We start from the raw sequence: 15,569 nt of genomic DNA on the forward strand, positions 1-15,569 counted from the left end.
TATTTTATTTTATTTTATTTTATTTTAATGTTCCTGTGTCTTACATATATATATGTATAGAGAGATTTTACATATATATATATGTTTGACAAACGAATACAAAAATAATTGCATTTCTCCCAAAGGAAGTTTTCCAAAAAAGCACCTCCAAAGTCTCGATGGACTAGAGACAAGAGTTAAGGAGCAATTAAACCACGCAGGCTGGACAGACCGAACATATAAGTGTCCTCGCAGTTTGTCATGAATTAATGCGAAGTAAGGAAGAAGTAAGAAGCAAGACTTCAACTGGTAAGGAAAAGAGGACACCCAGATTTGTTTTATAGCTGAAACTTTAAGGTAATACATAATTTTAAGGGGATTTATGATCTCCTTGCAGAATATAATATATAATTCCTTGCAGAGAGCAAGAGGGAAGGAGAACAGCTTCCTCCTCCAGAGACGGGGTCAGTAGAGAGGAATGTGATTGCTCTCAGTTGTATCTTTACTCGACAAACCAGGACGAGCCAGTCTCTTCGTGCAAGAGCAATAGAACAAGAGGAGAAGGAAAATCACACCGCACATGAATTTTTTGAAGGTTATAATACCAGTTGTAATTTTTTGAAGGTTGTAACACCAGTTACCAGATAAAATACCAGTTATAAGACATCTTTATCTCTGCAACACTGGGGAATTCCATTATGAGTAATTTTGCTAAATCCCGTGCACTTGGTACACAGTTTATTTGATTTTCCATTATGAATATAAACCAGGCTTTCTAACACCAGTTTTACACTGACGTACCTGCGGATTTTCCTGATGGGAAAGCTGTACTCATTCCTCTAAAGAGATGCAGTTACAGCGGCAGAAACCCTACGAGCAGCACAGTGTTTTCCATGATCTTAGACTAAAAGTGGGCTGGTTTACCTGGCAATCTTCTTAGCTCTTTTCTTGGTTTATTTTAAATATATATTTGTGTCACAGCGGCTGCTTCTGGACCACTGTGAACTGTGGGGGGCTGCTCCCTATTTGTCACCGATTTCTGTGATAAAAAGTCAGGGGGCATTGGCGTACTTCCATGTATTTAAAACTCCTAAGTATGAATTTTAGAATGAGGAGGCGTAGAGGAGGGTGTTATCAAGGCAAAGATTTGTCGTGCCGTCTTTTTTTTTTTAATGGTTTCTTTTCTCCCAAATGATGGCACCGCATCATTTCCGTACACTCTGTAAAAGCGTAACCTCAAACTAGCAAAGGAAATGAAAAGTTATGGAAGAGTAAGGGCGATTTTCATCTTTTCTCTCTGCAGTGATGCAAGCAAAATAATCTTAAAAAAAAAAACTCCACTGGGAAGACTTCCTAAAATTTGAAAGGTTATATTGTAGTCCAAATTCTGTGAAAAGCCTGTTTTTGTTATTGATATAAGTAATTTGTAGAGGAATCACTGAACCCTTTCTTTTACTCTTTTTTGTTGGAACTTGGGAAAGTTACACTGAAATGTGATATGTACTATGATAAATAGATAAATAGATAAAATAAGTGTGTAAGAGATAAAAATATACGTGTACCAGAATGAATGAGAAATTGAACACTTGGCAGAGTAACTGATACCAAAATAAACTTTCCATTGTCTTGCCAAATTGTTTTTTGATGAATATTGATAGAAAATTAAACACATCTCTGATATTGAGGGCATTAGCCAGTACAGGCAGTGGGGATTGTTGGTCTTTTTAGGTGCTGAGTCTCTCCATTAGTTTATTGTTTTTGTTATGGCTCTGTGAACATAACTTACAGTGGTTTTGGAGGAGATGGCTGAGGAAAATCAAACCGAGCAAGTTACAGAATTGACTCTTGTGGGACTGACAGACAACCCAGGACTACAAGTGCCTTTATTTGTCCTGTTCCTCCTCACGTACTTCATCCCGCTGGCAGGGAACCTGGGCATGGTTGTGCTGATCAGGAGCAGTGGTCACCTTCGGTCACCCATGTACTTCTTCCTTAGCAATTTATCTCTCCTAGATGCTTGCTACTCATCGGTGGTAGCGTCAAGGACACTAATGAACTTTCTGACGGAGAAAAAAACAATCTCTCTAGCCAGTTGTGCCATCTAGCTTTTTTTTTCATAGCTTTTGGGACCACTGAGTGCTTCCTTCTGGCTGCGATGGCGTACGACCGCTACACGGCCATTTGCAACCCCTTGCTTTACCCGTCCATCATGTCTCACGGGGTCTGCATCCTGCTGGTGGCCGGTTCGTACGTGCTCGGCCTGCTGCACTCTTCGGCGCACACGAACTTCGCCTTCAGCTTGCCTTTCTGCCTGCCAACCGAGGTCGACCATTTCTACTGTGACCTCATACCTGTTCTAGCGCTCTCCTGCTCCAACACCCACGTCAACAGGAGTCTGATATTCGGCCTTGGGGGGCTGGTGGAGACGGTGACCATCAGAAGGCACAAAGCCTTCTCCATTTGCACCTCTCACCTGGCTGGAGTCAGCATCTTCCATGGGTCTATCCTTGCCCTGAACTTCCGACCAACGTTCAGCATCACCCTGAGCACGGACAAGATCTTTGCTATGTTTTACTCGCTGGGGGTGCCCATGCTGAACCCCCTGATCTATAGCCTCAGGACCAGGGAGGTCAAGAAGGCCCTGAGGGAGTTTGTCACATGGAAGTAGCTTTGGCACGATATTTATTTGCTGGTTTTGTGATGGAGGATGCCATAGCTTCCCTTGACGCCAAAGATTTTTGTTTCCCCGTCCTATTGCTTAGGCTTCCAGATTTGTTTAGGAAACATTTCCAAGTCTTGCTTTCTTTCTACTACTGGCTTGTGCCAGTCACCAGATACCGCAGACAGTCTAATTAATCTTCCGTACTTTATTACATGTAGCTTTTTTTCCCTCCCTCTTGGTCTTTTCGGATGTACACTGGACATCAGCTGCAGGCTCCTTCATAGCCCTGTCAAAATGCTCTTCCACAGCCGTCGGCATCTCCCAGTTTATCGCTTAAAACCTACCTTATGACCGCTTCGTATTTTCAGGGCCTCGCTCCCTTATCGTTAAAGGGCGATGAATCTTTCCTGTACAAGTATAGGAAAATTAATGAAATTATTTAACAAAATACCTTTTTTCACAGGAAAAACCAGCATTTATCTCACCTATGTTAGGCATTGCTCTCTATTATCTAAAGGATAAAGCTAGATAAGGTATCTAAAGCTAAAGATTTGGTAACTAATTTTTAGGTAGATAAAGCTAGGTTATATGAATACAGTCTTAAATGCTCAAGTTAATATGGGCCAGGTTTTGAATGATCTGCAGCGCATCCGATTTTCTCTTTCCAAAATGATCAGGTTGATCTAACCGCACCTGAGTCACAAGGCAAAGAGGCACATTTCCAGCTCTTCCTGCCAAAAAAGTTGCTTGCTTTTTGAGGTGTCAGAACCACTTACGGAGAGGACCTCTATTACATATTTCATGTGGGAAGTTTGTGTCTACAGCCATGGGTTTCTGCATTTCGTAGATCCCATCTCTGCAAAGATAGGAGCAAAATAATGCAGTGATGCTCGTAGTAGGAAAAAAAAAATAAATTCCCCAAACCCAAGCCTGTTTCTCATATTGTGGGAGTTTACAATTCCACCTCCCCTGCACTTTAGACTGAAGTTCCTCTTGGAAGTTCACCGAATTGGATCCACCACACACAAGACTAAGGCAATCCAGACCTCTTTTAGGAACGTAACACCAAGTCTGGGCAAACCTTTGAGCATTTTAGTTGTCTCTGCTTTGGAAATTTTATTAAAAACAAGAGGAAATAAGGACATCCAGAGTGGGGTAACTCATCGAGCAGCAATGAGCTCTGTGTATTACATTTCTCATCTACGCTCCCTTTCCCACAAAAGGTTGGACCAGGTGATCTTTTGAGGTTCAGGTTGGGTTTTCTGTGCTTCTATGATTCTATATGTATAGTACAAGCAAAAATATCCAACAAAATGGAAGGAAGAAAACAAGGTGTGGTGAAGATTTTAAAAGAAAGAAACTATCATCTGATATCAAAAGTCTCTGTCTCGCCAAGCTCTTTAGCATTTAATTACGGCGATTCCGGCTCCTTCATTCAGCTGCAGGTGGAAACCACTTTTCCCCCAGACCTAAGACAACGTCTCCTCTCCCGCTGCTGTTTGCCGGAGCACACAAAAGAGACTGTTCACCATCCATCTACTTTCCAAATATAAGTTAAATCCCACGCTACTCACGACAGCTAAGGAAAAGATATTTTTCTGCTGCAGCATTTCCCCGCTGCAGAGAAGGCACGTGGGTCCGTAACTCTGCGGAGTCAGAGCTCATCACATCACCCTGAGGTGTCCGAGCGGCATCAACAGGCAAGGGGCAACCAAAATCAAGTGTCTGAGGAAGAACAAGACCCTACGCTGAACTTATCCAGCCAACCTGAATTTTGCTGAATTTTGCAAGGAAGTTGCAGAATTGCACCCAATCGCAAACGCTTATGAGAGTGCACTCAAGAAACAACAAATGTCCTTTGGAATTAAGATGAGCAGAAATTAGGATGCTTTTTCTCTTACGTGCCTGCCAGGTAAAGATGAAGGATCGCTGGCCTCTCCCCCGTGCCGTGGCCATTCCTGTACCCTGCCTTCTTTAATGAGCCATAATTTTCAGAACTGCTGGGTTTTGGCTTCTTTTCAGACCCAGACAGCTGTCAGCTACCCACAGATTATGTGTTCAGGATTGTCTTTCAACTATGGAAACTAGAGACATGCTTAATTTTTAAATGAAACACGCCATTTGGTTTTCAGCATGCTTTATTATGAGCTGGGCATTTGGACATGGGACACTGATGTACATCTCCGGGTGTAATTCCGTTTGTCTCACCAGTTAAGTAAGTGGCACTTAAGGCGAGTGTAGAACACCACTTAAAACAAACGGCAGCCCCCCTTGACGCTATCACCGTGTAGAAATTGTCCTTAACACTGGGCAGTCTCAGCACAGTTCATTGTCCTGTATTTTTAAATACATTGCCTACACTTTCTTCCTTTAAGTGAAGATGTGCCAAAGTGTGCAGCCTGGAGAGGGATTCCCCTTGATACTCAAAGGATGTTCAAAGCTTGAGATCCTGACTCCCACCAGCTTTTTCACTTTTTAAGTCAGAAACAAACGCACCGTACCTTTTCAAGCCTTTTAGCTTACTTTATTTTGGCAAGAAAATCTTAAAATACACCTACTCTTCCAAAATGTTCCCTCCCACCCCAGCAGCTTAACTATAATAAATAACTTGCAGGTAACAGTGAGGAATTTTATTGGAGTTTAGGGATGAGGTCAATAGTCTTGCAAGAAAAATACATATTTATCAGTGAAAAAGAGTTATAAATCAATAAAACTATGATTTGTGCCTCCTGTGAGAAAGAGAAGTCTGGAATAACTCAGAGCAGCTTCTTCCTACAGGCTGGTGACTGCAAGGTGAAATAAAGTTTGAGGCTCCCACTCCTCCTGGTTTCCTTCCAAGGAAGATGCGATTGTGGGCTCTGTTTCTCAGGGCTAAGTACTGTAATTCACTTTTGTGCAGAAACTGTGGAAGAACCTACATAAAATCGTGAGGATTAGGGAAAAAAACCAATTGTTTTAATGCACCATAGGCTTTCTCACTTCAGATAAACCGTTCATTTCCCAGCTGATACAACTCTTTTATGCTGGCAGTGGTTTAACATCCTTCTCCCGCACCTCACCAGCGCACCCTTCACCTCCTTGTTCCTCAGGCTGTAGATGAATGGGTTCAGCATGGGGGTGACCACGGTGTAGAAGATGGAGGCCACCTTATCCAGGCTGCGGTGGTTGGACGCAGGTTGTAGGTACGTGAAGGATATTGTCCCGTAGAATAAAGAAACCGCTGTCAAATGGGATGCGCAGGTGTTGAAGGCTCTGGACCTGCTCTGTGCTGAGCGCATCCTCAGGACTGTGCGGAGGACGCTGATGTAGGAGAGCAAAATGACCCCGCTTGTGCCCACCACGTTTATGGTGACAAAGGCAAAGATGACTATCTTGCTGCTGCGGGTGTCGGAGCACTCCAGCTTGAACACGGGGCTGATGTCGCAGAAGAAGTGGTCGATCTGGTTGGGTCCACAGAAGGAACCCCCAAATGTGCAGCCTGTGCAGACAATGGCACCGAGAAAGGCGAAGAGGTAAGACGATGCTACCAGCTGCCGGCAAACACGGTTGGAGATGACCGTCACGTAAAGCAGGGGGTTGCAGATAGCTACATAGCGGTCATAGGCCATGACAGCCAGGAGGTGACTCTCGGCAATCCCAAAGAAGGCAAAGCCATGGAACTGAGTCACGCAGCCAGCGAAAGAAATGGTTTTGTTCTCCGATAACAGGTCTGCTAGCATTTTGGGGGAGATGACTGTGGAATAGCAGATATCAGCGAAAGACAGATGGGTGAGGAAGAAGTACATGGGAGTGTGGAGGCTGGGAACCACCCAAAACAAGACCATAATCCCAAGGTTCCCCACCAAAGTGACAATGTAAATCAATAGGAACAACCCAAAAAGAGGGACCTGCACAGATGGACTGTCTGTAATTCCCAAAAGGACGAATTTAGTCTGCGTGTGATTTCCTCCCATGACCAGATGTTACCTGCAAAAGGAAGAAAAATATCAAAATGATAAAAAAAAAAAGAGTTTCACTTTTAGACTGCATTTCTCTCCAATCAATCACTGTATTTTCAAAACCCAAATTGTATGTTTTGTTTTTCAGTTGAGATACGTACAAAAAGGACAAAGAGTGAGTTGAAGAAATACAAATGGTAATTTTGATTTTCTATGCTTGGATCCTTAAAACTATGGATTTATTCTAGCAAGTGTGTTTTCAGATTTAAGAAAAGAAACAAATCTTTATTCACTTCCAGTTTGAAAGAAATTTATTTGAGAAGACACCTCAGAGGAACCTCGTAGGAGTGCACGTAAACCTGGAGCAAGAGAAAGTCACAGTCTTGGTGAAATCACAGATTACGCCACAATAACGACCTCCAGACATTTTCCCTTGGTTTTTAGTTATTATTCCAGCCTTCAAATCACATTTATCAAACTACTACATATCATTCATAATGGATAAAATTCACATTGGTAAATTCATGATTTATACCCTTATGAGCTCCTGCACGCTGAAGCATCCTAAACCCATGGGCATTAAGATGCTTGCTTGAAAACTGAGTTAATTTTAAAATGTGCTGATTCTAAAGGCTGATTTATTAATGTCTATATTCTGCTGACAGTTTGAAATATTGCATTTCTTTATAACAAAATAAGACTCATCCCTATTTAACACTCGCATAAATCAGTTCATCTTGCTTTAGCTACCTAAGTAAAATAAAAACAATTTGCTTAAGTCTTTACTCCCTCTCATTATAAAGAAAACCTACTTTGGTAAGGCTGTTTTCCGACACAGTCCGAAAGAAGAGGACATGAGGACAAGAAGAAGAAAGCCCACTGCCTAAACGCAGGTGAGGTTCTGCTTTGTCTTGGTGTTACGGCTCCTCCTCTGCCGTCGCTGCTATCGAGTGATGGGAGCTGAGGGTTTATCCCAAATGCAGCAGAGAACATGTATGCGTCTTCATAACCTCTATTAACTGCCTGATGTGAAGGGAGACGTGCTCCTTCCCGGACTCCGATAGCTGAGCTTGTGGCTGATGGGGATGTAAATACGGTCCCTCATGCTCTCTTGGGAGAAAGCCCCCAGGGCTCCTCACAGCGGGGTTTACCAGAGGGAAAAAAAAAAAAAAAGAAAAGAAAGAAAAAAAAAAAAGTGAGGGGAAATGCAATGGTGAAAGCCATTGTGCTGCCTCGGGTGTCCAAAAGACATCGTGTGGATGAGCCATCACTGACCACAGACGCACAGGAGCAGTGATGGCCAGGTCGTATGATGCTTCTGAGATACTTGTGGACCGTGCAAAGGTTTTGTCTGACCCTACGGACAGAATGAAAATGGGTTTAGAGACATTTCGGATCTTTCAGAGGACCCCCAAAGGGTACATAAAGCACAACTGACTCCATCTCTGGAGCTGCTGATGTCCCTCTAGGGACACTGGACAGCCCAGTTTTCCACCAAGGGCGGGATTATCCATGTTTAGGTACATATGGCACGGATGTCCACACCTAGGCTGGCAACTCTGGGCTTCCACTGTATTCGATGGTGAGAAATTGGGCATTTTCAGGTAGTGATTAATCTCTCCCAGAGTGAACTAATAGGCCTTAATGGCCCTGACGAGCCTCACCTGGGACCTCCATCCCCACCCTCTGCCCATTTGCCGATGAGCTCTATTTAAGCTCAGCCCAGGGAGCTTGTTTTTCTCTTGGGTTATGCTAGAGGAGGACTGGTTTCCAGTTTAGCACTAGGTGTGCACACCTATGGCCTCCTTTGATCTGCACTTTTGCTTGATCATGAACCTGCCCAGCAATTCCTGGACCTGACCCTGATCGGAGGATTCACTTGGCTTGACCTCGGACCTGCCTGATGGTCTGGAGTCTTGGCTGAATTTGGTCCAGGTCTCTGGGTTTGCCCTCCTCGTCTTGCTCAGGTACTGTGGGATGGTCCCCTGTGCACCATGGTGTCCCCCTTGGCTGTATTTAAAGAGATTAAAGAGGACAAACCCCTGTGGCACTCCCGTCAACAACCCATCACCCTCTGCACCCAACAGCCTGGCCACTGCTCACTCCTCTGGCCGTCTCTATCCAGACCATGTCCCTACGCGAGCACCATGGGAGATAGCATTCTCAGTGAGGGAAACAAAGGAATACATTTAACATTGTATTCAAGTGTTATTCTCTGGTCCTTAGTACATCCTTCATTTTCTAGTTTGGTATTAGAATCATGGTCTTCAGTAGGTTGGCAACATTTTGGTTTGGAAATGCGTATTCTTTATGATTTTCAAGGCTTAGTAAAGATGGATAAATCTTTCCAACTTGAGTGTTTCCAAGTGTTTCTATGCGTGGCTGGATCTAATCTTAGTCCCAGGCTTGGTCAATGGTTTGTGTCTGATACAAAAAGGTAAGGAAGCCCTCCCGTTGAGTCACAAGGTTCAGACTGGATCCCCTTACTTTCTAAACTCCTTCTCAGAGGAGTCTAGGTGCAGCTGAATCGAATCCACTCCTAATCCCAGACTTGGTCAATGCTTTGTATCTAAAGGACTGAGCAGTGCTTACTCATTTAGCAGTACTTAAGCATAGACTAATTTAACATTTACAAGGTAGTTGAATAGGATTTACTATAATCCTAACAGTGACTTCAGTTGTTATGGAATTGATTTGAATCAATTCATGCACGCACACAAACACAGGAAGAGCTATGTTTATAGGGGTAAAGAGATATACACCTATTAAAAATTCCCTTCGGGTTCAGTGGAATACTCACTTCAAATGCCTTGGCATTTCTCAGCGGGCAAGGGTTGAGCCTCAAGGAGTGAAGGGCTTTGGTCCAGGCTCTCTCGTCAGCTTTCAGCAAGGGTCCTCCAAACTTTGCAAACTTGAGCTCTGAGAGCCATCCTGTGCCGAGGGAGATGCTGGTTGCAGCCCTCTGTGGTCCAGGAGAGGACTCGGACCATTTTCTTCTCAGCTGTCTTTGGCCTGAGCCTACTCATGTTCATCCTCTCCTGCAGTTTGGACATTGGTCATCAGCACAGTGGACTACATCCCTGCTAAGTGCTGGGCTTCTTCCAGCCATGGGATGGGATCTACAGATTTAAGGTGAACTTCAGTGCTTCCACATAACCCCATGACAGATGGCAGCACGCAGGAGAACACATGGAGCAGTCCGAGGAGCCTTGGATGGAAGAGGAAATGTTTCCCTAAAGCTGCAGGAAAATGGGGAAATTTGAGAGGAATTTCTCTGAATCCTCTTCTTCCACGATGACCCACCAAAGAACGTTCAAAGGTATTTAAAAAATTTTCTACTGCATTTTAATCCTTCCAAGTGCTTTTAATAGTGAATAAATACTTCAAATGATTTTGTTAATACACAACTTTATTGGACAGTGACAGTTCCTAAATGTACCGTTCAGTGGAATTTTTCAGTACATACATTCAAACTTAAGAATGTACAGGAAAGCCATAGTGCATTAGTTGCAATAAACCTAATATTTCTAATTTTGTCTCTAATTTTCTCAAAACATGTAGTTATCTGTATCTGGAAGACCATTAGCTGTGGGATTTAAGTGGTCAAATCCAAAGTTTAATAAGTAAACATTAAATCTGGTCTTAGTCTCCCTGCCTAGCAGGAACAAAAGACCATGATTCTTGTTAAAATAAACATGGGAAATGGCTCGGCTGAATTATATGCATAAAGAGACAATGCTGCATATAGGAAATGTAGCGTGAGTCTCCGATACATTTAAGGTCAAGGCATCTGAATTTAGGATGGCTGAAACCCACCCAGTCTATGGGTTGTGTCACTTCCATATGTCAGATTTCTGTTCGTACTCTATTTTCATGGGTTTTTATTTGTAATTCCTGCTTTCCATTTTATACCTTCATTGTAAGAGGAAAATTAACAGGCCAAAAATACCCTTAGATGCAGCAATAGACAACACAGCTGCAGAGCTGATACAAAGGAGATGAAGACTTTAGTGATAAACATTTCACAGGTTTACACCTAATTACCTGATTAACTATTTGCATAACTGCTTTCTACAAATTGTTTTTCCTTCTTTGTCATTCTTTTGTAAGAAGCAAACGAAGCTGCTTTTGCAAATAACTGGAATGGGTGTCCCCTGGAAATAGCTGGAGCATAGTAAAAAGGTCTAATGGACTGTCTATCAATCATGTTCTGACAGGTGGGTCCTGCATAGACCTCCCTGTTCTTAACCATCAGTAGCCTGGATGCCTTTCAGGCTCATTCATTGTCTGGAGGCTTGGGTCAGCCTTCATCTCCTGTAACCCCAGCCATCTGCTCCGGGCACCCATCCAGAGCTAATTACGACAGCCTAAGCTGCTTGCAAGAGGTGTTTAAGAGACTTGGAGTAAATTGCCCTTTGGATGCACCTTCTCAACTCCCCCTTGATTTTCAGAGGGGCTTGTGAAGAGTAACTTCGTTTGGATCTCTACCTTTTCTGTCCCTCAAGGCTGCCAAGTGTTGTAGCAGGTTATTGATATTTGTGACAATAATTAGCAGAGGATTTTGCATCCTCCTGCATACATAGCTAAACTTTTATTAGCAGTTTAGACTGCTGTGACCCATGGACTCTCATTAAGAGGCCAGCAGTGTACAATCAAGATTCATTTCCCTTAGAGACCTGCACGGTAGCCAAAGCCACGACAAACACTCGCTCCCTGAGGAGGGGTGCCCGTCACCCACAAAACCTGCGGAGAGACGTATAAAAGCAACACATTGCTGCAAGTGAAGAACTTCATCTGGTGAAAATGTGCAGGAGGCTCTCAAAGGCTCGGGGGAGATGTTCTTGTTTATCTGGAAGCTAGGAGGATGGCTTCAAGGGTTGGGCTCCCAGATGTGGGACAGACTTTTTAGCAGGGTCTGCTGCGACAGAACAAGGGGTAATGGGTTTAAACTAAAAGAATGTAGATTTAGACTTGACATAAGGAAAAATTTTTTTAGTGAGGGTGGTGAAGCACTGGAACAGGTTGCCCAGAGAGGTGGTGGAAGCCCCATCCCTGGAGGCATTCAAGGTCAGGCTGGACGAGGCTCTGAGCAACCTCATCTAGTTGGAGATGTCCCTGCTCACCGCAGGGGGGTTGGACTAGATGACCTCTAAAGGTCCCTTCCAGCCCAAATCTATGATTTTGTGCTGTGCAGATGTCCTGAGCCTGTTGTGTCACCCAAAGTGGAAGAGAGCCTGCAGCTGGTAAGAGGAGGTGATGCCCATCCACAGGTAGGTGTGACCATTCCCCAACAGGTCCAGGTGAGCTCTGCTGGGGCTGCCCTGCTCTGGTATAAATCACTGCAGCGATGTGACCTTTGGGGAGGCTGCTCTGATTTACATCAGGTAAAGGTTTGCTGCGTTGGTTAAAGATGAAATGTTTCTGCTGGGGTGCACTTGGGATGCACTCCAGCATTTTGAATTCAAAAGATCAGAAACCATGGTGCTTTTGGTGTGCTTAAGGAGCCTGGGAGGAGAAGAGGGAACACGCTCAAGGAAAGATTAACCCACTCACTGACCCTGAAATAAAGTGAGCTTCACTTTAAGAAGTAAAGAGTATTTCTACAAAAAAAATATTCTGCTGATGGAGAAGTGTTCTTCAATGAGTCTTCTGATCCTGGCACTCATCTGGTGGGGTAAGACTCTGATTCTTATCTTTAAGATTTAATTGTTTTATTCTGAACCTTCACATTATCGGGGACAGAAACCTGTATTTCACCCTTTCATTAGGGCGAGCAGCCCAACTAGGTGCCTAAACTTGGGCACCTGGAGTTGAGTGAGTTTGGCTTAGTGCAGCTCCGTGGGCTCATCCGTGGCGTTGACTCCTCTTCCAGCTGAAGGGAGAGGCAGGAGCTGCTGGGTTTTTCCCCGATGACAACAGGGTGAGAGAAGTCCTCATGAGTAGCACCGGGATGCCGTGCTGTGCCACCATCAGGCTCCCTCTGAGAAGGTTTTCCTCCTCAGACGGCATCTTAAAACAGTGAATTCTCAGTCTGGCTCTTTTTTTTTTCCCCCTTGGCCGTTCCCCTCCCTCATGCCTTCTACCCATGCTCTCAGCCAAACCTTGGTTTCACCTGGAAACGAGGTGCAATTCGCTGTCAGATGCTGCTGTTCTCACCCACTGGAGAAAGAATCACCTGTGACTTTATATTCCAGGACAGCATCGTGGATCCCACTTTTGCCTGGGCTTAGTCAGTCCGTTACAGCTGGTTCATACTCATAAAAAATCACAGCCATCTCCTGGCACTTAAATCACTTCTGTAAATCAGGTCTCATCTCCCGGTCCACTTCTGGAAATGCAAGGCATGATTAAAGTCAGCGGCATATTGTGGTGGTTGGCGGTGCTTGCTGTGGACTACCGCAGCATGGCGATGGGCTTGCTCATTGAAAGGCTGAGTCGTTGTTTGTTAAATCCACACAAACTCTTTATACAGGGGACCCTAACACCATGGCCAGTCCCTGTGCTCTGAATGTCATGGGGAAACCAAGACAGATTTTACGGTGTTTAGTCTCTTAATTGTGTATTTTCTAAATTGTACTAAGGAAATATTTGATGCTTGCCCCAGTTCAAAATAACAGCTTTGGACCCAAATTTTGCTCATGGTCTCCTGCCTTCATCTCCCCAAGATTTCTGAGACTGTACTATTAAATTTCTCATGTCCTGAACGAGTTTTAGGAACATGCAACAGCCCCTTCCTCTCTCCCTCTGTATTCCCCAACAAATTAAATTTTTTTTTCTTCATGTCAGTCTTTTCCAAAACCAACAAAGGAAAATTACAGTATTTTTCACTCTCGCTCCAAGCTATTACAGTTATAGTCTAGAAGCCGCTGCCAAAACCAGGGCTGTCTTGTTCTGGGCAGCTTATCATGATCAGTTTGAAATGGGGAGGAAGAGAAACGAATGTGGAGAAAAACTTAATCACAGGAGGTCAAGGGTAGAGCTGATAATTCAGTCTGTCACCTGAATTCTCATCTGCTGCTATATCCATTGATCTCATCAAACTGTGGGTACCAAAATGGGATTCAGTGATAGAAATGAACCTGACCGAAGGTCTGCCCACAGTGAGAAAGCGAGAGACCCTCAGCAGTGACTCGCTGTGGGTGGGGAAGGTGTTTGGGAAAGGTGTTTGTTTTCTCTCCCTTCAGAAGGGACCTCCTCTTTCCTTGGACTGCAAAGGAGGAGATGGTTCCAGTGCAGTCCATCCCCCCCTAGCTCCCCAGCAATGAAGGGTCTGGGTGCCCTGGCTGCACAGGCTGTAAATTAACAAATTATCCCATTTCAGTTCAAATAAATAAAGGCATGGTTGCCACTGTCTTGTATTTTCAGGCGCTCTCCTTCCTCGGTAGACACGAAGCCCTGAATGGCCGAGCAGAACCACACCTCGGTGGCAGAATTCATTCTCGAGGGCCTGAGTGACCAAGCGGAGATGAAGGCAGCCCTCTTTGTGCTGTTGCTGCTCATCTACACCGTCACCCTTTTCGGCAACACGGGGATAATCGTCATCATCCGAGCTGACCCACGGCTCCACACATCCATGTACTTCTTCCTTGGCAGCCTCTCCATTGTTGACATCTGCTTCTCCTCTGTGACTGTGCCCAGGACCTTGGCGAACTTCCTATCGGAGAGGAAGACCATTTCCTTCGTTGGTTGCATGGGCCAAGCCTTCTTCTACATCGTCTTCGTGACGACTGAGTGTTTCCTGCTGGCGGCCATGGCGTACGACCGGTACGTGGCCATCTGTAACCCCCTGCTCTATTCCTCCGTTATGACGCGGAGGTTGTGCATGTGGCTGGTGGTGGGGTCCTACGTCGGGGGGGTCCTGAACTCCATCATACAGATGACCTTCATCATCAGGCTGCCCTTCTGCAGCTCCAATGTCATCAACCACTTCTTCTGTGACGTTCCTCCCCTCCTGGCTCTGTCCTGTGCCAGCACATACGTCAATGAGATGATCCTCTTCTCCTTGGCCGGCGTCATTGAGCTCAGCACCATCTCCACCATTTTGGTCTCCTACATATTCATCTCCTTTGCCATCCTGAGGATCCATTCAGCTGAAGGCAGGCAAAAAGCCTTCTCCACCTGCGCGTCCCATCTGACAGTGGTGACCATGTTGTACGGGACGACAATCTTCATGTATTTACGCCCCAGCTCTAGTTACTCCCTGAACACCGACAAAGTGGTCTCAGTCTTCTACACGGTGGTGATCCCCATGCTGAACCCCCTCATCTACAGCCTGAGGAACAAGGAGGTGAAGGATGCGCTGGGGAGAACAGCAGAAAGAATCACAGTCAGGCTCTGAACCCTCCTTGTAAGACCTGATATGGAACATGGGTAACACAGGGATTTGTCCCAGAGGCTGTGGAGCCTCTGCCCATGGAGGTATTCACAAATTGCCTGGATGAGGCCACGAGCAACCTGATGTGGCTTTGAGTGGGACATAGAATAATTTTTGATCAGAAAGGACATCTAGGAGGTTGCAGGTCCTATGAATGACAAGTTATACACATATATACATATATTTGTGTGCATATATACAAAACCCCACAATAATAAATGTATATCACACTATATTTATATATAATACAATATATTCTTACGTGTATGCTAACATACATGCTACTGATTTTTCTTGTCGATCCCTAACCTCAATTTCCCTGGGCTCTCAATGATTCATAGGCTGCTCCTGTGAAAAGCTCTTCCTAGGAAGGCTGGAAACACAAGCTCTAAATGGATAAATGTTGAAGTTTTAATGCAGTTAGGGGGGGAATGGATATTGTGCGTAAGCCAAGTGAATGAAATATAAATTCTTAAAGAGGTCTGTCTTTGAGACCAGGCTGCTGAGTTAAATTGCAGGGTTAAACTGAGCTTTGTCACTTCTTTTTGGGCAACCATACGCCTTTGTCCTTTCATTTTTACCCACACAATTTCTGCCTTTCAAAGCCTTGAAACAA

The 15,569-nt window shown here is 44.5% G+C and overlaps 3 protein-coding genes across 3 annotated transcripts; 2 read left to right on the top strand and 1 right to left on the bottom strand.

The window, feature by feature from the left end:
• Positions 1-832: 832 nt before the first annotated feature.
• On the bottom strand, positions 833-6,594 carry LOC104157060 (olfactory receptor 1020-like). The gene is made up of 2 exons (XM_009701653.1): positions 5,701-6,594; positions 833-883 (listed from the first exon to the last, which is right to left on the bottom strand). The coding sequence occupies exons 1-2, from the start codon at positions 6,592-6,594 to the stop codon at positions 833-835; spliced, it is 945 nt and encodes a 314-aa protein (XP_009699955.1).
• On the top strand, positions 1,782-2,647 carry LOC104155727 (olfactory receptor 1102-like). Its single transcript, XM_009701652.1, is given in 2 exon segments — positions 1,782-2,076; positions 2,079-2,647. Coding segments are annotated over 2 exon segments (864 nt in total).
• Positions 6,595-13,978: 7,384 nt separating the features above from the next.
• On the top strand, positions 13,979-14,917 carry LOC104155387 (olfactory receptor 1009-like). Its single transcript, XM_009701651.1, has one exon. It carries the CDS (start codon positions 13,979-13,981, stop codon positions 14,915-14,917), a length of 939 nt encoding a protein of 312 aa, XP_009699953.1.
• The last annotated feature ends 652 nt before the right edge of the window (positions 14,918-15,569 follow it).

The sequence above is a fragment of the Cariama cristata genome, unplaced genomic scaffold, assembly GCF_000690535.1.
Source record: "Cariama cristata isolate BGI_N322 unplaced genomic scaffold, ASM69053v1 scaffold17766, whole genome shotgun sequence".
NCBI classification, from domain to species: Eukaryota; Metazoa; Chordata; class Aves; order Cariamiformes; family Cariamidae; genus Cariama; species Cariama cristata.

Excerpts from the sequence above, each read along its gene's own strand:
- LOC104157060 (XM_009701653.1), bottom strand. The coding sequence starts at position 6,594 with ATGGGAGGAAATCACACGCAGACTAAATTCGTCCTTTTGGGAATTACA. Across the intron at positions 884-5,700 it reads AGGAGGTGAAGGGTGCGCTG|TCTAAGATCATGGAAAACAC; the intron begins GTGAGGTGCGGG and ends GCCCACTTTTAG.
- LOC104155387 (XM_009701651.1), top strand. The coding sequence starts at position 13,979 with ATGGCCGAGCAGAACCACACCTCGGTGGCAGAATTCATTCTCGAGGGC.